At 37.8% G+C, this 24,201-nt stretch overlaps 1 protein-coding gene across 1 annotated transcript; it reads left to right on the top strand.

The window, feature by feature from the left end:
* Positions 1–12,624: 12,624 nt before the first annotated feature.
* Positions 12,625–13,419, top strand: LOC307061602 (small ribosomal subunit protein eS1-like; the record flags this gene model as incomplete). The annotated part of the gene is made up of 1 exon (XM_079716786.1): positions 12,625–13,419. One exon carries the CDS (start codon positions 12,625–12,627, stop codon positions 13,417–13,419), a length of 795 nt encoding a protein of 264 aa, XP_079572912.1.
* Positions 13,420–24,201: the final 10,782 nt, after the last annotated feature.

The raw sequence follows: 24,201 nt of genomic DNA, 5'->3' as shown, positions 1-24,201 counted from the left end.
GACACGGGTTCGTGCCCCAATCCGGGAAGATCCCACGTGCCGCAGAACGGCTGGGCCCGTGAGCCATGGCTGCTGAGCTTGCGCGTCTGGAGCCTGTGCTCCGCAACGGGAGAGGCCACAACAGTGAGAGGCCCGCGTACCGCAAAATAAATAGTCTTTTTTTTTAGAGCGTTTTAGTCAAAACCTTAAAGTCTTTATTTGTCTCTATTGGTGTTCCTTAATACTATGCTGTGACACGAAGTTTCTATGACTTCCAGTGTTCCTTTAGCTGGAAATGGAGATGTCTTTGTCTCATCGCTCATCTGGTGCTCAGGTCATCCTGACAAGGATGCCCTCTTTGAAGGACAAGACCCTTGAGTAAAAGATGAAAATGCCAGAAAGGTGGGAGTGGACTTCTAAATTTAGGGGTAACACTGTAATTGGACACCTTCTTAATATGATAATGTAATGTAGCTTTGGAAAAAGAAAGGTCATCTCAGCAGTATGGGTAAGAGGGAGACGTGAGCGGGAGGGGATATGGAGATATATGTGTACTTGTAGCTGATTCACTTTGTTATACAGCAGAAACTAACAACAATGTAAAGCAATTATACTCCAATAAAGATGTTAAAAAAATTAACAGTCAAGTAATAAATTCTCAATAAAGGAATTCTATCAACACTGTTAAAAAATAAATAAAAGAGTTGAATTCAAAATATCAATTCAAACTTACATTTATTTTTTTAAAAAAAGGTTACATTGTGGCCAGACAAAAATGAATCTAGTTGCTTCTGTGTCATCCTGTCCTATCTCACATGCTCCTGTAAAGAAATGCATCCAGTATTCAATTAGTCGCATCCAGATTCAATCCTATGGCTACTCTCCACTAAAAGGAGCCACGTCTTCTTGGAGAATAATTGATTCAATCTATGTAGACAGGTTGACTCCCAAGGCACCTTGTTGTCAAAGCAAGTACACTTTCAGAGTAATGGAGAGGCAGTGTTAGAGGGAAAAAGAGGTGAAGTCTGAAAAAGAGAGCTACTAGCATCCAAGTTGTATCAATTATCTCTTCAAGACAATATATTTTCTACTGTCCCCTTGGACAGTATCCTGAAGAATCTTAGAAGCCCTATTGTTTAATTAGGAGGATCTGTGCAGCATGCCCTCAAGCTACTTAGAGGTCATTGTGTCTGTCTGAAGGTTTCTAATGTAGCTCTATCTTAAATCAATTCTAAGGTCTTAACAAAAGTTTGTATAATTCCACCCTGGATTTGATCTTTGTGTCGAGGTCCTTTCTTACCTTGAACACACTTGGTTGTCTGAAAAACACCCACTGGAACCTACATTTCTTCTGAATTCCACTTTACAACTGAATAATTTTTTCTTCAGTCCATCTCTCACCTCTCTCATTTTATTATTGGTAGCTAGAAGAAGGCAGGTGGCACTTTCAGGACTATGCCTGGAAACACTCTTAGCTACGTCATAAAGTGGTAAATATATATACAATGGGATATTACTCAGCACTAAAAAAGAATGAAATCTTGCCATTTGCACTGTGTTTTTTTGATGTAGCCTCAGAAGTCATGCACTGTCATTTCTACTGCATTCCTTCGGTTGCAAGCAAATCGCAAATACACTTAGATTCCAGATTCCAGTCTTAGAATTAGACTCTAGTTATAGTGGAAAGGTTCTAGAAATCCATATGGAGTAATAGATACCTCTTGCAACCACCGTTGGAAGATAAAATCTGAGACAGTGTCTGACTGTGGAGACCTGTGGCCCATTTGCTGGGCCAACAAGTTCAAAAACTTTTTTGTTTAGACAAGTTCTAAATTTCAGTGTTCAGACTAGTTAAGAAATATGTTATAAGTAATTCATTCAAATAATAGTTTAAACTATCAAAACTGAAATACATTTTTTACAAAAATAAAATAGAGCTCATATAAGGTTATCCCTTTATAATACCCCACTCATTCACTTAGATACTTAGGAGAAAGGAGTGGATTTACAGCTAACTAATAGGCAATTTTACAATTCTAAAGCCAGTTTTGTCTATGCCAAAGCCTAATAAGATAATATTTAAGATGTGGATATTGCCCCTCCTATCAGGTTAGGAAAATATTGAAGGTTGCTGTTGCAACCAGTGAGGATCCATTGAAAACATGAATGTCAATATCAATTCCTGTTTTTCCAACCTTAGCTGTGACCTCATGGAGGCTAAATATGATTCTTATTCATCCTTTTTGCTACCATTTCTTTTACTATTCCAAACCTTTGCCACTTTCCTCAACCCCTTAATTCACTCTAACCCACTTCATTTTCCAACATTTGGTTTCAGCTCAGTCATTTTTTCCTACCCAAGTTACCAGTATTACCATTAACCAGTCACCCAAGCTAGGCACTTCAGAGTTTTCCTCATCATCTCCAACTCCTCAACCCCTAACAATCTGTTCTCAAGTCTTACACGTTCTAAATCTAAAATGCTTCTTCAATTCTCGTTGCCCTAGGTCAGTCCTTCAACATCCTTTACTTGAATTACTTCAGTGAACATCTAACTTGTCCTCTTAACTCAAGTCTCCGTTCCTCAATCAATTCTCCTTGCTTCCCTGCAAACAATTTACATCGGTACCTCGAATTTTTTTCTAATCATGGACTGGATAAAGAAGATTTCCCTTTACATGATACCAATAAGATTTAAAAACCACTCACTTCATCTCAGACTTCTCAAATTATAAAATTCAGCAGTCCAACTGTTGAGTACAAATGAGTACAGGTTCTGTTCCAAGGACCAAAGACAGTGTGTTTGTTGTGGAGGAGGGGAATAGGAATCGAAATCATCACATTACATCTAAATCAAAAATATTCATCTTAAGTATGGCAGAAAGCACAGAGGGGCTAAATGTAACTATTTTATGAGGCTGTTGACATGTCTAAAATTCCCCCACTACCAGTAAACTCTACTACCAGTCTTTTTATAAATATATTTTTAAGAAATTTTATGTTCAAATGTATAGTGACTAGTTCTCCCATTTTAATACTCCATCATAATTTTGCTAATATTTGTGTTTATATATCAAAAACTCATCTTTGTTGGTTAGCACAGTTAATAAACAAAACAAAATATCATCATAATATTAAGCTTTCAAAATCAAAGCAAGCAGATATCTCCCAGATAATTTATGTTTTCCCTCAACACAGAAGGAACGCTATGCGCTTATCGCAATGGACTTTTCACCATTTCCTACATCAAAAACTCCATAGAAAATTCTAGTCTCTGTATATTTGCTTATACTATTCTCTCTTCTTAGAATTTACTTTTACTCCAGCTGTGACTGACATAATCCTACATACCTAGTAAGGCTAGCTATAATTTGGAGCCCTTGCTGATGGACCAGACATAATTAATTTTATCTTCCTGGGGCTGCCAAGATATTTTAGTCATTCCACCAGTATGACATTTAGACCTAGAACACAAGATATTAATCCAGTGTTCAGAGACTGTCCTTGGGATATTTTAAATTTGAAGTGAAAACCTCCTAGGTCTGGGGAACCTACTGCTCCTGAGGATTGGTACACATAGCATGGATAAGTTCTCTAAGGCCAACTGGTAACTCAGGGTCAGTGACAATTCAAACAAGGGAGGGTTAAGGTCCTTGCCTATGTTTTGATAGCAAAAAAAAAGAATGATTCCCAAGACTAAAAAAGACAAAGGGGTGAATACACTGACTCATGTGGAATAAATCACATCAACTTTGAAATGAAACTAAAAGGAGAAACAAAATATATATAACAAAATAATATATCACACACAAAATATGTACAACACTTAATATGTATTGTGTAATATGTAATATCTAATTCATAACACGTAATTAAAATTATATTTATATATAATTGTATATAACTGTATATTATATATAACATACAACATATATGATATAAACATCCTTAAAATTATTGTTTTAATAAACTGCACTTTATCATTGAAGCTGCTAAAGCACAGAGAGGATCAGCAACATGCCCAATATCAAATGTCTAATAATCGGCAGAGCCACCACGGAAGTCAGACTTTCTGACACTAAAGTTTTAATGTTCCCTTCATCATACTACGCTGTCACCAACACACAGTTTATGCCCATGAATCAGGCACAGACAGATGTGGATATGTTTTCAAGAGTAATCAAAGTAAGATGAGGGACAGTTGCAGCAACTCACTGCAAAGCAAGAAACAATTTGGGCATTACATGACACTAAGATTAAAGCACATGACTGATCCCTGATCAGGGAAATGTGCAAGACTGAGATAATTGGTTTTCCCAGCCCTTCATCCAAAACCAAGTAAAATTCACCAGTGGGCACTAAGTGGTAAAGAGGTAGATGCTTGTCAGAAGAAGTCACTGAAGTAAATAGCAGCCTATACGGCATGGAGGTTACCTCTAATATACAAAGCACTAGAGTTTTGAGGTAAAAAACAATTTACATTGACATCTATGCTACCAACTTGATCAAAAAAGAGGTTTGGAAGGCAGCTACTGTCAAAGAGAAAAATATGCTTTTTTTTGTTTCCTAAAGAAAACATTAGATGTTATTATGGCATAAAAAATAGTCAATTTAAAACAGCACAAAAGCTGAAATTGTTATGCAAGACATGGCTGATTTTGATCCTACTCTAGTTCTGCATCTATGCACAATTTGACACAGCAAACAAGATAACAAGAAGCTCAGAATGATAATAATAATAATAATAATAATAATAATAGTGAATATTATGACCTTTTGGGTTTAACCCAAACTTTAAGGCACACTAATCATAATTAAACTGTCAACACATCATACAACTAATTTGTAAACTACAATAGTAAAAATAAGAGAGGGAAGGCAAGATGCATGCAATTTAGGGAGATGTAATAGTGCAGAGTAAATATATAGCAAAATACATAAATCAGGTGAAAAAAATCAAAAGAAGAGAAGAATCTCTGTGAATGTCAAATCTGCTAGAGTATTCCTAGATTGTAAAATCAGAAATGTCATATAAGTTTGGGATACCTATTGAGGTATTCTAAAATAAAGAGCTAAATCCCTGCTTGACAATGGCTAGAAACAAATTAAAAATAAAGAATTCTGATATTTACTTTCCCAAACTATTCTGTGAGGAAGATGACATTATTCTATATTCATTTACATAGCAGCTCTAAATATTTTAGCCTACAAGAAATAGTTTTACCTATAAGAAATGATGAAAGATATATACACGCTGTCTGACAAACATAGTCCTTAGCTTCTGGAAGTCCTATAATCCCTCTGCTGAAGAAGAGTACATGAGAGAATAGCAGGATAAGTCAGTCACACAAATGGAAAATCTACTCCCTGCTCCAGGCAGACAACAGGGTGAGCTTCTGCTGCACCTTGAAATAAGCGCCATGAGAAACCATTTTTAGAATAGAATCTCCATGCTCTCTACTAGGCTGCTAAGAACTAGTCACACTCAGTTTTATAAAGAGGAGAGAAAGTCTGTGAAAGAGAATGAGTCTAAGCATATAAATTTATACATTTTAATATTGTGCATGTCACTTAGGTTATGGCTAAGTGGAATTATCTGCCCTCTCATACCACTTGTCACTTCTTAGTATACTCCATTCATTTCTGTGGTCAGAAAATGGCTTTTGAAAATGGCATGAAACATTTAGGAAGCAACTTACCTACTACATAGATATTTTGTTAGGGCACATTGCCAGCTACCAGACACAGACACAATTTTCAGGGTCATTTCCATGGTCAAAAGAGTTAGCAACTACATGGAGACCCAAGAGGAAGTTGGCTAATTAAACTGGTATCTAACAAGCCATCTTCTGTAAAATGAAGACATCCAGCTGTCACGGCAAAATGTCCAACCAATGTGTATTTTCTTTGATTGTCTTTCTTGAAGTCAGGCCTTTCCTTAAATTACCTTTTTGATGGCTATCACCACAACTTTGGAACATCATGTGGCAAGGCAGAAGAGCGCACTTGTTGGTTAAGAGTGAGCTCTGGAGTTAAGAATGCCTCGGTTCAAATCAGAGCTCAAGCATTCCAATTTAGAGCTGCAATATCGTTCAATACCTCTAATTCTCAGCTTCTTTTTTTATTTTTATTTTTGCTTTAATCTCTGGAAGAGGGATAATAATATCTGTCTCTTAAGGTTGGTCTAACAATGAATTTTTAAAAATCTATGTGGAATGCTTAGCATCTTGCCTGAAATAAGTGCTTAATAAAGGTTCATTGTTTTTATTACTCTTGTTCACAAAAAGACTCCAGCTCTCAAAATATACTTGGCCTAAAATCCATCATCATTACCAAATATTAACTCAACTTCTATCATATGCTAAGCACTCTATCAGGCTCAGGGTCTTCTCATGCATTTCCACATGGAACAAATAAAAAACTGCCTTTAGAGATATTTAGAGTCTAGTGCACTATCTGTCCAGTGTCTCCTCAATGACCTTAGAAACAAAGCAGAACAAAACAGAGTTCCAAAAATATCAGCTGACCCATTTCTGTGCATGAATATCAACATTAATATATTCACCTGGTTTTTTTAAAAAAGAAAAAAGAAAACTGTGCTTAAAATAAGACATCAGTTGATTCAAACATACCACAAGTCTTCATTTCCCTTCTTGCTGATCTTCTGGTGACTGAAAGCTTGTACACAGTGCTCCCAGGATGTGAGATATGTCCTAAGCCATAGAATTTTTTTTTAATTTTTATTTTATATTGGAGTATAGTTGATTAACAGTGTTGTGTTAGGTTCAAGTGTACAGCAAAGTGATTCAGTTGTACATATACAAAGCCATAGAATTTTGATGTTTGCTGCTCTTGCTGAGTTGACCATTGAGTTATCTGAAAAAATTATTTAGAAGATATTTAATATTTAACATGTCTTAACAAGTCCGCTAGTCTAAGGATTTCATGGGTTACTGAGCTACAAGTCTTTCACTGTCTTTCTCCTTTCACCATACATATCAAATACATGGCAACATCTGATAATTTTAAGTTATCATTACTAAACAGTCACTTCGTACTCTATGCATCCAACCACAATATAAAGTTTCATCATACAATTTTACCTTGGTGGAAATTAGTTGAAATAACTGGTCTCTCTCAGACTTTATTACCTAGATTATAACATTCATTTCTCTGGCCAGAGAAAAATAGGTCTAGCAATTCAACCCCAGAGTCATCACTTAGTTTTTATTGTCTGATAATCATATGGAGAAAGAACACAAATATACAAGAAAGATCTTTAGGATGAATGGAAATATAATGAAAATTCCAAATGAGAAGTAAGGCAATAAGTCCTATAGAGATTTCAGGACAGCAAGATCTCAAGTAATGTTTGAGAAGGAAAAAAATCTTATGTTTGCTAGGAGGCAAACTCAATCTCTTCTTAGCTTGTTTGGTCAGCAAGTTTGATCAAGTATCATAGACACTCTATGAGTTAGTATGATTTAAGAAAACCCATAGAAATGTTATCTGGCATCTAAAGCTACAACAGATGGCACACCTAACTATATGAGCATTAATGTGAGCTGATATATGCTTGCAGGAAATCAGTGTTATAAAGTGGTTTACCCACAGGAGGCCTTCCAACATTGTAATGCTTCATGTAGGCTTATTTCTTTTGTAAGTAAAACATGATTTTTCTATACTTTCTATGAAGCAGCAACACCCTTTCCTTAAAAATTAAGGACTTAGTTTTTGACTATATATATATGTGTGTGTATATATATATATATATATATATATATTACTGAGCAAAAAGTACAAATATTATATCTTGGATCTTTATTTTCCACCTCAAATATCCCCTTAAACCTAGCTCTTCATTCTACCACTCTTCAACTGATCATTCACAAAAGGAAAAGTCTCCTTTCCCAAGCAGTTTGACATTTATGTTCATATCTTTTCATCTCCTTTAAGGACCCAGATCTGTTTACAGGCATCTCATTTAAGAAGCATTCTGATATGATGTGGAAGGAATTAAGAATGAAGGAAATTGATCCAATCTAATCTGATGCAACATAAGCCAAGTGGTTTATTATAGACAAATTCCCTCAACTGTGAGTTGTTGCCCACTAAAGGAAGTTTCGTATAAATGATTACATGGATGGGGAGACGTAAAAGTCTGGCAGACACAGCCACCACAACATTAATTTTCTTTTTCCATAAACAGTATTTCATACCCCTCCAACCACGTTCATCCAGGAGAAGTCATTCAAACGCAAATTATAAAAATATCCTAATATGTATGTGATGAAGTTAACCACCCGCATTTGGAGATTTGTGGGAGGTTAAGAAGTTAGACTTTAAAGATATCAACCACAGGGACCCATCAATCTCCAACCCTTTACTCCTCAGATGGAAATAGCTTCAACCATAAATATTGAGCCATAGTCTATAAAATGTCTCAGTTAAATGGTACAAGAGATGAAACAAGTGAAGACATTTCCAGCCAAAGACATGGCTTCTCTAGTTTTTACCTATTTGAATATGGATTAATGAGTTGTCATTGTGAATTCTTTGCAAGTCACATTATATATTGATTTATTTCAATAGCAAATTATGGGAACATGGCAGTCAGGAGTCCTGAGTAAATGGGAGAGCTCCAGACATTAGGTTAGACCAGAACTACTTAAAGTGGGAGCTGTGGACCTGTGTGGTCCATGTAAAGAAAGTTTAGGAAGTGAGAGTTAATGCCTATAACTTTTTTTTTTTTTTTGCGGTACGCGGGCCTCTCACTGTTGTGGCCTCTCCCTTTGCGGAGCACAGGCTCCGGACACGCAGGCTCAGCGGCCATGGCTCACGGGCCCAGCCGCTCTGCGGCATGTGGGATCTTCCCGGACCGGGGCACGAACCCATGTCCCCTGCATCAGCAGGCGGACTCTCAACCACTGTGCCACCAGGGAAGCCCAATGCCTATAACTTTTTATAGAAATTTGATATTGCTGGGACATTTTTACTGTATTTCACAAAAGTGTCCATCCTCAACATATTGTAACTTTAAAGTAATAATGATAATGATGATGATGAAAATTTGGTTAGACTACACAGATCCTACTAATGTCCTGACCAGGGTAGAAGACAAAATAAAAACACAGTAAATGTGATTTGTACTTTCTCTAAAGTTTGATCTAACTCCAGCTTGTGAATGACATTCTTCTGTGTAAAGATCATGGGTGCAGGAGGCAGAAAGACTTGGATTATGCTAATCCTTACTGGGTAACTTTGGGCAATGTCGCCCTTGAACCCAGGAAGCAGGAAACCTGCCCTGGGCCCATGTGTAGGAGGCCCTACATTTTGCAGTACTGCCCTTAAAATTGTCTAAGACTCCTGCAGAGTGCCTGGAACTAGAGTCTTCCAGAAAGGGTGCCTACATGGGTCCTATTCACTGGGAGCTCCTACCTCAAAGTTCCCCACCACTCATGCACCTCTAACCTGTTTTTCTCCTTCAAGGAGCTTTCCAATCCTCTACCTACACCTGCATCCCATCTCCCCCATGCTGGGTGAGCCATAGGCCCTAAGAAGCTCCAGTACTCATGCCTATTGTTTCCTCCTGGGGCTGCATGGCCGGCCTGGTTGTAGAAGACCAGTGGGTTGATTCCAAGTGATTTGAGATATCTCGAATTGTTTATATAGACAGGGGCCCAGCAAATAATGTTTGCCCCTAGACACACACACATATACACTCTGTGAGGGTAGCCCTGACTTTGAGCAAATCACTTCACCTTTCTAAACCTCCATTTCCCTGTTGGCTAAATGGGGAAAAATAATACTTACATCACTATGTTTTTTCTGAGAATTAAATTGAATAAAATATGTAAGGTACCCATTGCAGTGCCTGATCCAGTGTAAGTAACCAGTTAAAAATGTTGTGAATATTCTAATACTGTAATTCAGATGCACTGAACAGATTAGTTTTATATGTATTTTCTTTGCTCAAAGAGAAAGATGAAACAAAATTTTTACTTTACAGTATTTTGCACTCTGGTTACAACCTATAACTCTATAGTTTAAAATATGGACCAAATTAAGTGTTAATTTAATATTTATATTAGGTGCTATGTCAGTTTTCATCAACATATACAACATATACATATTCATTCAGGCTTCAGCAAACATTTAATGATCATCTACCATGTGCCAGACATCGTGTCAAGGTCCTCATCCGTCAAGTTATTTTACAGTGTGAAATATTAACAATGAAAAAGGGCATTATGATTTATGTAGTAGTAGATTATTATTATTCCCATTTTGTAGATGAGGAAACTAATTCTTCAAGAGGACCGTGTGAGGTCACTCAGGTAGGAATTAGTGGAGTACGGATTAAAATCCAAGTCCTAACAGAAAACAAGCAGATCTCACAGTTTAGAAACTAGCCTGTGTGCAATTAAGCCTCCCCCACCCCCATAGAAGTGATATTCCTCAATACATGCTGGCTTTTCAAGTTAGAGAGAGCAGAATAAAACTTATTGTTGCAATATAAGGTTCAGGTGAGCATGGCTGCAAACTTAGCACATAGTCTGCAGAGCAGCAACATGGACATTACCTGGGAGCTTGTTAGAAATGCAGAGTCTCAGGCTTCAACCCAGGTGCTCTGCATCGGAATTTGTGTTTTACCATGATCCCCAGGGGATTCAGAGGCATATTAAGTCTTAATAGGCATTGGCCTGCAACCCTGACAGCACCTCATTTTCCATCTGTTTGGATTCTCAAGTCTCAGTTTACCAATTCTCTCATCTACTTTAGAGATTTGAAGTTAGAGTTGCATAGGCCTGAGTTCTCTATAAACCTGCACAAGGAGACTCAGTTTGTCCATGTATAAATGAGGACAGTAACTCTTACTTTCAAGGGTTATTATGAAAATTAACAGAAAGTGTGTATACATTTATACACATAGTAGGTGCCCAGTAAGTATGAATTCGCTCATGTCACCATCAGCCACAATCCTCACACCCTCCGTCATAACACACCTCAGCTCAGTCCTCATTTCCATCTTTGCTCTAGCCCTGGTTCGAGCTCTCCCTTGCTGATACTTCCTGCCTCCTTTCCCATCTTCAGTGGAGTTCCCTATGTGTCTCGGTGTGGTCCACCGTTCTCAATCCTCTTCAGGTGACATCCTAGGGTCACGGATTTGCAGCACGTGTGCAAAGGTGCTGCAAGATAATTAGCTAGCAAAGCTCACTTCGTTTATTTGATGAATTTTCATGCCTCCTGGTGAAGCACTGGATGCTCAATTTGACCACAAACCTTTAAAACACCCTTTGTCTTAACACTGGTCACATTCTCAGAAGTGTATTTCTTGTCATACCCCTGCATGCTTTTGAGTTTGTGAGTTTTTACACCCTAACTCCTTTAGCTTTTATCCTTATTTACTGCTGAGGAACAGAAGGGCAAACAGTTTAACCTATTAGCTAGTGACAGACAGAGGCCCCTTTACTTAGACAGACACATACCCTATTCCCCAACCCATGACTCTCTTGGTATGTGGTCCTCTGCTGCCCCCTAAGGGCCTCTGCTCACTTTACCCACTGGCCTTGATTCACAGCCAGTCAAAACCATTAAGAATACCTGTTGTGATTTTAGTACATGGAGTGCATTGTATGGAGTGTACACAAGTATAATTATAAAGTTTCACATTGTAAAGGATGTATTTGAAGTATAAAATATACGCAACTGAAAGTGCTCCTTTTATGAGGTCCTTCCCATAGCACTAATCCTACTCTTGAAACATCATTACCTATCCATTTATGGTCCCCATTGAATGGACAACACAGTCAGAGTACATAATTCAGCCTGGGAATGAGCTAAGGCCTCCAAGAAGAATGGTACCACAATAAGATAACACTACATGCCCATTACAATGGTAAATTTTTAAAAGAAACTGACAATGCCAAGTCTTGGAGAGGGTAAAGAACAACTGGAAATCTCATATATTGCTAAAAGAAATGGTACAGTTTCTTTGGGAAATAGTTTGGCACTTTCTAATAAAGCTAAATATGCAGTTATCATATTCCACTTCTAGGTGTTAACCCAAGAGAAATGAAAACATATGCCGACACAAAGATCTGTAAACAAATGTTCAAACAGCTTTATTCAGAACTTGCCAAACCAACTCGGTATCCTACAATAGGTAATTTGTGGCATATGCAGGCAATGAAATACTAGTCATCAAGAGAAAGGAGTGAACTATTGAAACAGATAAGTTAAATGCATGTGAAAAGCACTTAGCTAAGCCAAGGGAGCCAAAACAAAAGCGTACGTGCTGTTTGAGTCCATTTAATATGAGATCCTAAAAATGGCAAATCTAATATATAGGAAACAGATCAGTGGTTACGTGGTCCAAGGTGGAATGGATTGAGTGGGAAGGAACATAAGAGACTTTTGGAAGGTGATAGATAGGTCCTATATCCTGACTGTGATAGTGTTTACACAGGGGTTTAAATGTGTTAAAATTCCATTAATGTACACTTAAAAGAGGTGCATTTTATTAAGTCAATAAAATTGACTTAAAACAAGCAAACAGGGTCATGTAGACAGCGCGTCCCACTCTGCACCCCTAAGATCTTGCGTGAGTATAATTTCCGTCCTTTTGGTTCTCGGAGCAGCACCATGGCGGTCGGAAAAAACAAGCGCCTTATGAAAGGAGGTAAAAAGGGAGCCAAGAAGAAAGTGGTTGACCCATTTTCTAAGAAAGATTGGTATGGTGTGAAAGCACCAGCTATGTTCAATATAAGAAATATTGGGAAAACACTAGTCACGAGAACTCAAGGAACCAAAATCGCATCTGATGGCCTCAAGGGTCGTGTGTTTGAAGTGAGCCTTGCTGATCTGCAGAATGATGAAGTTGCATTTAGAAAATTCAAGCTTATTACTGAGGACGTTCAGGGCAAAAACTGCCTGACTAATTTCCATGGCATGGATCTTACCCATGACAAAATGTGCTCCATGGTCAAAAAATGGCAGACCATGATTGAAGCTCACGTTGATGTCAAGACTACCGATGGTTATTTGCTTCATCTCTTCTGTGTGGGTTTTACTAAAAAATGCAACAATCAGATTCGGAAGACCTCTTATGCCCAGCACCAGCAGGTCCGCCAGATCCGCAAGAAGATGATGGAAATCATGACCCGAGAGGTGCAGACAAATGACTTGAAAGAGGTGGTCAATAAATTGATTCCAGACAGCATTGGAAAAGACATAGAAAAGGCCTGCCAGTCTATTTATCCACTCCATGATGTCTTTGTTAGAAAAGTAAAAATGCTGAAGAAGCCCAAGTTTGAACTGGGGAAACTCATGGAGCTACATGGTGAAGGTAGTAGTTCTGGAAAAGCTACTGGGGACGAGATAGGTGCTAAAGTTGAACGAGCTGATGGATATGAGCCACCAGACCAGGAATCTGTTTAAAAATCAGACTTTTAATGGTGACAAATAAAAGACCTCATTTGTGGGGAAAAAAAAAACAAGCAAACAAATATGTAGATAAGTACTTAGTGATTTAAAATGTCATAATCGACAATGCATGAGCTACATACACATGATGAAGTTTCTTTGGCTTGCTTACCTCTCTGGAGCCCCTTTTAATTGAATTCTAATAGCAAAACACATTGACATGTCTCAACAGCATTACGAAGGACTAAAAATCAATTTTCAAATTTTTTTCACTAATGTGTGATACAGAGCATTAGTGTCCTATCTAAAAAATATTTATTTTAGTTCAGTCTAATTATTTCAGAATATTTTCAGTGAACCTTTTTGCAGATATCACTCCATCTAATAAAGAGCCTAGTTGAGCCATCACAAAAGTGAAAACAATAACAAATTAATGTGACAATGAAAAAGAGGCTGTACTAATGATCAGTGTTAACACAACCACTAAACAGCTGCTCAGCTCTTCCCAGAATCAGCCTTACCCTTGACTACATCTTCTTGAGCCTTTCTCTTCTGGCTTTGGACCATCTGTCATTTGGCAGATAAGCCATATTCTGAGACATCTATATTGAACCACCATTCTCAAACTCTGTGAATACACACTAATTCTAGGCAAGACCATGCTGGTCTATTTTAACAGTTTTGTTTTCCTTAGTTTCATGTAAAACCCTGTCACACAAGGGAGAAACTTAGAAAATTTCAATGGCAAAATGCAGCATAATTGCCTCTGGGAAGTCCCCCTTACCTTCTGCAAGCTTTTGATAGCAATTCAATAAATTGTCAAGCCTTGCAAAGAAGGAAAATACTCTACAATTTCCTCAAGGCAATAATGAAGATTCACTGGGGATTCAGCTAATTCTGAAGTCTCACAGATTTTGAGCATCTGTAGGATTTTTCTCCTTAGCTGCCTTTCAATCTCAGTCCTGAATATAATATTTTAATTAGTTCTGACCATATTCAGTTATCATTCTCTTACTTTCCAGACTTTATGTATCACTTATGAGAAATGAAAACAAAAATTGTCTTTCTTGGTCTTTGAAATGGCCCAGAGCACCTAGTTAATTTCTAAATCTATTTTCTCAGCTGAGTAGGGGGAGAAAACAAAATGGAACCAGCTTGCTGAGCTAAATAGAAAAAGTTCAGAACTGAGATGAAGAGCTAAATTATCATTTCCAGTACATCACATCAACGAGTTCATAGACAGCCCAGGAAATTCTACACTCTAAACCCTTCTACTGAACACCCACTGAATACATCATCTAAGGTGAGGTAAGAAATACGGAGGCAATGTTATCTTCAGATCTTGACAAGCTATCTGGTTTGTACTTAGATCAGTCAAAATACTTGATTTAAAATGTAAAATGAAAAGCGCTCTTATATGGCATAAAACCAATTTAGTTTTAATTTAGAAATAAAAATAGACCCTAGTGCAACCCACTGTTTATTCTTCTACTTGAACATGTTTTTATATTTCAGGAGAGAAAGATTACTTTACTCTCTGTACAAAAGCAAACATTTGAAACGACCACAGGGTAGTATGTATGCAGGAGGTTCTCAAAACAGGAAAATTCCTTTCTTTCCTCTGCTGTTTCATCCCTTCCCGTTTTCAGTTTGGAGCATTGACTGGTGACTTATCCTTATGCCTAAGAATCAGTAGATATAACTAAACTAAGGGATAAGAGTTGTGCTGTAAAAATGAACACTTAGGCAGAGTGCTGGTGCTCCCATCACTGGAGATCAGTCACAGCTTTGATTTATTTGCAGCTCCTGGCACACTAACCACCTGCACAGCTAGTAAACAGGACAGCTAGCCAAAGATCAGGCAGTTCACATGTTAGAATGCTTTGCTTACCAAGAAAGCACCTACTATATTTGCAAGAAACTTTACACGAAAACAAACACAGTGCAACCGAAGGCAGTGCATTTTTTTTTTTTTTTTTTTTTTTTTTGCTGTACACGGGCCTCTCACTGTTGTGGCCTCTCCCGTCGCGGAGCACAGGCTCCAGATGCGCAGGCTCAGCGGCCATGGCTCACGGGCCCAGCCGCTCCGCGGCATGTGGGATCTTCCCGGACCGGGGCACGAACCCGTGTCCCCTGCATCGGCAGGCGGACTGCGCCACCAGGGAAGCCCGGCAGTGCATATTTTAACTACAGTTCCTCTGAAGAAGAACACTATTTCCACTAAACATCCAAACAGATTCATATTGCTGTAAGCAAGCTCTTGGCAGAACTGTAATGGTAGGCACTGGTGGCCTCACCATCAGAAAAATATAAAGGCTAACATAGCCTAACCCTGTTGCTTCCTGCTAGTCCTTCTCTTGCTCCTTTCTTTTCTAAAGACCAAGTAAGGAAAAGTCAAAATAAGAGTAATATTTTTCTTTACTGATGGAAATAGAGTCTTATGAATACACAGTTTCACACCATGCTCCCCAAATCTGTATTTGGGATCCTCTTATAAATAAAACAAGTCTCCATTTCAGTTTTCAACATTGCCACAATTAAACACACACGTGCACACTCATAAACACACACACTGAAAATGTACACACAATTTTCAGGGAACCTTAGATATCCACAGCATATACTTAGATCAATTCAAATCCACGTGCAACCATGTATTTGGCCTGTCAAGGTATGTTCACATTTGGAAACAGTTATGATAAGCAAAGATTATATTTACCTTTGAGCTTTTGACCCTGTGTCATCACAAACGTGACAGATGAGGCACAGAGGACTCCCCCCTTCCTTACTGCCCACAGTGAGTACTGAATATTTAGAATGAAACTAAAGAATCCCCAGCCCTAAGTTAGCAAGCAAACAAACCAATTAAAAACAAAAATCAAGAAACCTCAGCTGACTCTAATCCTACAGTTCAGAGATGACTTCTGGTGCCATTTTCAACCCATAGGGGAGCAATATCACACTAAAGTGAGTGCTGTTAATTCTCTTTAGTAAAGCTATTTCCTTATTTCTTATGAGAATAAGTTTTAGGGATCAAAATTTGATAAAGAGCCCAAAACTAGTCAGAGTCAAATGATAAGTTTCACCTACAAAGTTACAGGGTATATCTTTCTGTGGTGGTATATATATGTGTGTGTGTGTGTGTGTGTGTGTGTGTGTGTACATGCAGTTCTGTGTCTGTTTTTCTAACCTATGACTAAAAGAACAATAACTAAATATGCTTTTCAAGGAATAATTACAAATGATAACTCCATTTCCTTCACTGAGTAGAAACGGGACAAAATTCCGAAGCCATTGTTGATACTATAATTGTTCGATTTTGCTTCCTGTTAAGGTTTCCATTATTGTATAATGTTATTAAGTATGAAGAAAAGAATTAAGAAGTGACAGAAGATGAAAATCTCAATCCCTCAAATGAGAGTACCACTCTCTTCATTTCTCCACTGGCACACATGGCTCAAGCCCCTAGTCCCCAGCCTGCTGCTACCCAGGACAAGGACCTTCCCCTGATCCCTGTCCCACCACCCTCAGTTTATTCCCTAAGAGACCACTTCATTATGCAACCTGACTTCTTTATTCTGCCTACTCTAGATTTGCAGGTCCTCTACTTGCAAAGCTTCTCCCACTGTTGATAGCATTTAATCCACGTTTGGAGAAAAGCAGCCTCTTCACGTCCCTCAGTCCGTGTGCAGTTACCGTTTGCAACAGAGCATGTCCATGTGCCTGGATGCACCTGAACTGACATGGATTCAAGAGTGCCTTGGCAGTAGCATCGTTGCACAGAGACGACGATTATATGTCTATTCCCTCTCAGGCACACAAAGAGAGGAGACCACATGCCCCAAACCAGTGCCAGCAGCTAGCTGTCCCTCAGCTTCTTTTCAGACCGCACACAGCTGTTCCAGTGCTGAGAGGGAAAGCACAGCTGCCTCAGTTTGACCCACACCTACAGGCTTTTCTTCATTCCCGCTGTCATTTCCATGAGCCCCAACTACTTGCATCTCTCCTCCACTTCTATCTGTATTAGAGGAAGTACAAGGCTGTGGGCAGAGTCCCCATTGTCTTCCTGTTTAGATCAGACATGTAAATAAACACATCTGTTTGGCTAGGACACAAGCAAAGCCTTAAATAGTAGCATTGCCTAAAAGATATCACTATGTTCTGTGAAAGAATTATTACAATCATTCTCACGGCAAGGCAGCTCTCATACAGCTAAACAAGACACCATTTCACAAACCCACTTGCCTCATTTTTTGCGTATATGAAAAATGCCAGTACTAGAGAACCACAGAAGGCAAGCAATTGCATATAACAGCCAAGTAAATCCATGTTCTCAAAACGGGGCACCATGGAGAAAATCACAGTCTTATGAAATAACAACTCTCTCTAAAGCAGATAAAACCCTTTTTAAACATCTGCCTTAGAAAATTCAAGTTGTTTTCATGAATCTCTCTCCTCCCAATCTACTCTGAATTTGTTCATAAAAATGGATGTCAATACTAGATATATAATTTGTTGTTTCTGAAAAAATATCTCTTGAGGATTGTCTACTATTTTTAGTAGACAGATTATTAACCATTTTCTTAACTACCTCCTTAAAGGGAAAATTAATGGCCCGTTTATTTCTCATGTTTAAAATAAACCCTAATCTACACTGATAAAATACCAGCATAATTTACATTTATGTAACAGAATTTGTTCATTTAGGTACTTCCCAAATATTGTGAAAAGGTTTTAGCTCTACTTCTCTGTTTTCATGTCCAGGACCAAGTGCTGTGCTGTCTAGAATAACAAAGTCCATTCTCTCTCCTGTAACTGTGCCCATTTTTCAGCCAGCAAGGCAAACAGGCAAGTGCTAATGGCTGGTCTGCAGCGATGGCACTTTGTCATGCCAGGAGTTAGCCACAGGCAGCTCTGGAGCCAGATCAGCCCAGAACATTGCCTTGTACCCTTTCTCAAGTATTAATCACCTTTCTAAAGGTCACGGTGCCTGACATGTGGACAGAAAGGCAGGACTCCACTAGCCAAGCTCCCTAGACCAGTTCACACTACTGGTGCACTTTGCTTGAGGCTTACATCACTTGCTTACTTTCTAGTATGATGTTACAATCTTCAAATGTTGTACAAGCTGAATCCTACCCCCTTATCCATGTGGAAAATCCACACTCCTGAAGCCCAAGTATCTCCTCCAGGGCAAGCCTTTATTGATCACAAGGCTCTGTTTATCTTCCCTTTTTCAATGCAACCAGCAGATTCTGTACTCACTTCCTTACTTCTGCTAAAGCCCTGACTGATTACACTGCCCTATGGTGATCTATATGCACGTCTGGCCCTGCCTTTGCCCTTAGATGTCTTCTTGGGGTCTAATCTTAATGTGACTCCTCAGGCTGACCTTCCCTGAAGGCTCAAAGTTGGTTTTCTCTGTTATACGCTCCCATTCTGTTGTGTTCTCTTCCTTTATATAAAATCACATGTCAGCACTGTACTGTTTCTATTTCCCGGAATCTTAAATTCTGTGACTGTAGGGACCTTAACAATCCTGTTCACAATTGCATCCCTAATGCCTGGGACAGTGCCTGAAATCTATTAGTTCTCAACTGTCTGAAAATATCAGGTGAATAAATAAATGCATAGTAGCTTCTTGAAAGTTGGAACCATATCTTATTCAAATTACTATGCCCAGTCTATCCGAGTCAGTGAGCAGCAATTTTTTGACTCAATGATGAACTCAGTAAATTATGTGTTATTCATTTATAACTCTACAAATATAGTCAAGTTATAACAAACTTGATTCTCAAGGAAAGTGTATAACCTAATTTCCCAAAATTTATAAGGATCAGAGACATGGAAGAGTAGAAGAAAACATTAAGAATTTAGATTTTTTAATACAATTTATTTTTGACTAGTGGTATCTTGAAAATGTTGTACCATGCCATAAAAAATTGCTTTGGGGCTTCCCTGGTGGCACAGTGGTTGAGAGTCCACCTGCCAATGCAGGGGACACGGGTCCATGCCTCGGTCCGGGAAGATCCCACATGCCGCGGAGCGGCTGGGGCCGTGAGCCATGGCCGCTGAGCCTGCGCATCCAGGAAAGGCAACAACAGTGAGAGGCCTGCGTACAGGAAAAAAAAAAAAAAAAAAAGCTTTGATGTATGTCCAGCAGCTAAACAAAAGTCAATACATATTTATCTATGTTTATTATCAAACATGGAAAAATTAAATCACAGGTAATTCAGAGTAATCCAAACCTTCACTTTAGTTTTGCCTTCTATATTACTTTCTACTCATATTTGCATATTTTAAAAAATAATCAATTAGTCATAGTCAACCTTTATGTGCAGAGACCATATTAGGCAATATGTAGAAATGCAAAAGTAACAGGAGGGAGACAGATGGCTCCATGTAATATACATAATAAAATGTCCTGCTTTGCTCTGCCTTACTTAGATATTATGCATTCAATCTGTAATGCTTTATATTCTTTTGCATAGGTGTGGGTTTTTTCCTCTGATTAGACCTGAATTTCCTTGGCTACAAACACCTTGACTTTTGGTTAACTCCTTTTAATCATCATTTGTCCTTTCTTACTGTATCAACTCATACATTCACTCATCAAATATTTATTGAATGTCTGCTATGTGTCAGTTACTCTGCTAGACCCATGATATAGAGAACAAGATAAAGTCCCCACTCCCGTGAAGCTATATTGAATGTGTATGTGGGAGGTGGGGTGGAGCAAAGATGAAACAAGTAAACAAACAAATATGAAATATGTTAGCTAGAAAACGTGCCATAAAAACTTATGTAACAGGATAAAGGGTTAGGAACTGCTAAGTATGAGGGTTATTTAAGATGAAATGGCCAAGGAACAATTACCTTAATGTATTGAGGAAAGCATTGAAAGATCTGGGTAGAAGAATGTTTCAGGCAGAGAGAACAAAAAGTACAAAAGCTCTGAGGCGGTAATGAGCCCTGTGTGTTCCAAGAACATCAGAAAGATGGTGTGGCTGGAGTTGAGTGAGAGAGGGGCAGAGGGGTATAAGATAGGGGTAGAATGGGCCAGATCATGGAAGGCCAGCATAGGCTGTGGTGAGTAGTTTAGATTTTATATTCATGCAGTGAGAGGCTTATGGAGGGTTTTGAGCAAAGGAGTGACATAATCTGATGTGTCTTTTAAGATTACTCTAGCTGCTCTGTGGCAAATAGGCTATAGGGTGGCAAAAATGGAAGCTAGACAAGTTGGGAGGTATTGCAATGGGCCAGGCAAGACGTGGTAGTGCCTTGGATTGGCACTACCTGGAGGTAATAAGAAGTGATCACATTTTGAACGTATTTTGAAAGTAGAGATGGAAGATAAGACTTTCTAACGGTTTTCATGTTAATTGTGAGGAAATAAGAGTTGAGGATGCCTTCTAGGTTATGAGTCTGAAAAGAGGTGAATAGTGATGCAGTTATGAGATGTGGAAGACCAGGGGAGAAGCCTAGAATAGGGCTCTCAAGAGCAGATGCTCCACAAATGCTAATTCGGTAATTAAAAAACAAAAAAGTACAAATTAATACCACTGCAAGCTGTTTATGTAAGTGATAATAAGTACATAACTTCAAATTCCAAATCTGTAGCATTTTTAAAAGTAGCAATAGTAATCAGAGCAGGAACAAGGAGAAAATAACATCCCAAGAAAAATCATCTTTAGAACGCATAATTGAAAATCATTTCAGACTACTGCAGGACTTTAGCTTCAAATTTCACAAATTCTAAGAGCTCTAACATTAATTAAAATTGGTTTAAAGTTATTTGTTGAATGATTAACAATGATTCAATTCATTTATCTCTCACTTATTTAGCAGAAGACATTACTGTTTAGCATAAAAGACTCTCCTACCTCTAGATACTCGTTTCCAAAGAAGTTAGAACAGACAAACTACATAATCTTTATTCATTGTCACGACAGTAATCAGCTGAGAACTTTCAACTTGACCTCTATGTAGCACTCAGAATAAAGATTGGTTGCTATGATATCTTAATAACATAAATATCCATTCCATCAAGCCAGGCTCTTGAAATTCATCTTAGAGTTTAATAGTGAAGTACCCGCTCCTTAATTGGTAAGGTTTGATTAATATGTCCTTTCTTACATCCACATGGCCCATTTACAGTAGGTTAAATTTGTTTCATTTTTCAAGTTTAGGGATTTCTGCTTCCCTTTTGTCTCTGATGTAAAGTATTGCACATAAGGAACATGCACTAAATCTGTTTTTACTAATATTCTAGCTGCTTAAATTCAAGGCTCTAGACATGTAATAAAGAGTTATTTCTTGATGGTTTTATAAAGATCCAAAGACTAGACACTAGGGCAAGAAGCATCATTCCGTTTGTATAGAATTTCTGAGGAAGGGAAATAGGGGGAGTTTTCTTTTGTTATTTATCACCTAAAATTTGAAATTTTTGCCATTACGCCACTCAGTAAACCCTAAGGACAGCTTCCAGTTGGTCTGAGTTACAATCATCTTGTGAAGATTTACTGCTGAGTTTCATGTTATTATAAATGAAGGAAATTCTACTCACAGTCCAAATATCAAATGCAGCTTCACACAGGGTCAGGCAACATCAGTGTGCCACGGGCTTTTATCATAAATCAGACACTCTGGAACAAATTCGGAGCTTTGACTTCCCAAGTTTCCATGTAATATTCTGCGCTATTTTTTCATTTGAACACATGGAGGCCAGCTGTAAATCATACACTAACCTAAAAACTAGGAGACTATTTTTTTTTCTCCCTGGAATAAAAACTAAGTAAATTGCTGATTCAAGAAAATACTACTATTGGCAGGAAGTGGGGCACCCTTAGAGGACAGGCAGAAGCACATTCAATCCCTGGCCATTTAACAAGATCTGCCAATTCTATGTCGTATCTGTTCCCACAAGACTCCTGTCCCAAATTGCGCCATGTATTTGCTTTCGTTTTATTCCAAGTGGAGAGTTCGTTTTCTTTTCTATAACTACTGACTGGCCATTCCATATGTAACTTGCATAATCATCTCCACAGGTCATGGAGAAACACTGTTTGTATCAGTCAGAATCCCTATTATTTTTTTTAGTCTTTCCCTATCAAACCAGCATTCCTCTTCTGCTGGGATTGTCTCACCCTTTATAGATAGTCCTATTTAATGGACTTCAAAATGTCTCTAACTTGGTTCTCTTCTGCAATGTCTCTTTAGCACTGATAAACCCTTGGCATGTTTGCCCAATGTAGCCACGGAACAACGTGCACTGTGTTCCCCACACAGTGATGTACACAAAGGGGGGACCCTCATTCTTGACCTCAAACAGTGCATCCTGGAATGGGGTTGTGTGTGCCTGTAGCAAGGAGTGTTTTTTCCTTATTCACACAACGGGCTAGCAACAGCTCTGTTTTGCCCCATAAAAGTCACGTGCCCTTGACTCTGCCACAGCAGGCAATTCTAATCAGCTTCTATCTACTCTGTAGACTCTTTCAGGCTAAAGTCTGGTACCTACATCTGTGCCTCCAAAACCTCCAGGGTACACAGTCAAGTTCTCCCAATATCTTTGAAACCATATCCAACTCTGAAACCATGAAAAACTGGGTCCTACCTTAATGTGAATGGTGAATATAATGCATCAAAATCTTAAATAAAATATAGTATTAACCAATCAAATCCAGCTATATATTTCAAATTAATATTCTTTGTGTTTGTTCCAGGAATATATAGGTTACATATAGATATGTATTAATAAAGTTCATAACATAAACAGATCAACTAAGAAAAAAACAACTCAATTTATAGTACATTGAAAAAAGGCATTTGATAAAATTTACCATCCACTCTTAAAGGAAAAATCTCTTAAAAACATGAATAGAAAGATGTATATTAAAATCAATCACAGTTTTTCCAGCCAACCTCATACTTGAGCATTGCATGCTTGCCCATTAATGCCAGATAATAGTATTAGTATGCCCAAAATAATAATCATTCTCTCTACAAATAATGTACATATGATTACTCTGAATCAGCCAGTCAATGCAATCAAATAAGAAAATGAAATATAAGTGAAAAGTACTGAAATAGATGAAAACACTTAAATATATTTGTCTACCTAGAAAAAAAAATAAATGAATCAATTAAGAAGCCATTGGAAATAGAAAGTAAATTCAGTAAAATGGACAACTAAGCTAAAAAATTAATGTTTCCAAAATTTAAAAATGCAAAGAAAAAATATTTCACATAAAATAGTAACAAGAAATGCAAAGGAACTACAGAGGAAATTAACTTCACAAGACGTTAGATCACTTACTTGAATAAAATTATAAAATTTTAGTCAGAAGCATAGGAGCAAAATGAATATGTGGAAAACACAGATTATGAGATAGAAAGAAACTTTTAAAGAAAAATAGAAATTCTTCTCCAAATTAAGCTATAGATTTATTTCAGTTTCAGTCAGAATACTGAACATTTTTTCAATGAATTGATAAAAATTATCCTAAAGTTCGCTGGATATCCAGGAAAATTATGAAAAAGAAGAATGAGAGAGGACTTGCCCTTTCAGAATCTAAAATGTAGCCTAAATTTGTCATAATTGAGTAATTGTGGTGTTTTTGAAATAATCAATAATACAAATACATAAAAATTGGTAGATAAAGATGGCTTTTCAAGTTGACACAGGAAAGATAAATAATTTAATAAATGGAATTGGGACAATGGTTGAGTAATATGGGAAAAAAAAAACAGGTAGATTCCTGCTTCATCCTTACCCTAAAATTGGCTGGAAATAAAGAT

This window comes from Hyperoodon ampullatus (assembly GCF_949752795.1).
Source record: "Hyperoodon ampullatus genome assembly, chromosome: 12".
NCBI classification, from domain to species: Eukaryota; Metazoa; Chordata; class Mammalia; order Artiodactyla; family Ziphiidae; genus Hyperoodon; species Hyperoodon ampullatus.
Note: the sequence above shows the minus strand (reverse complement) of the source record. Positions and strands in the feature narration are given on the sequence as shown.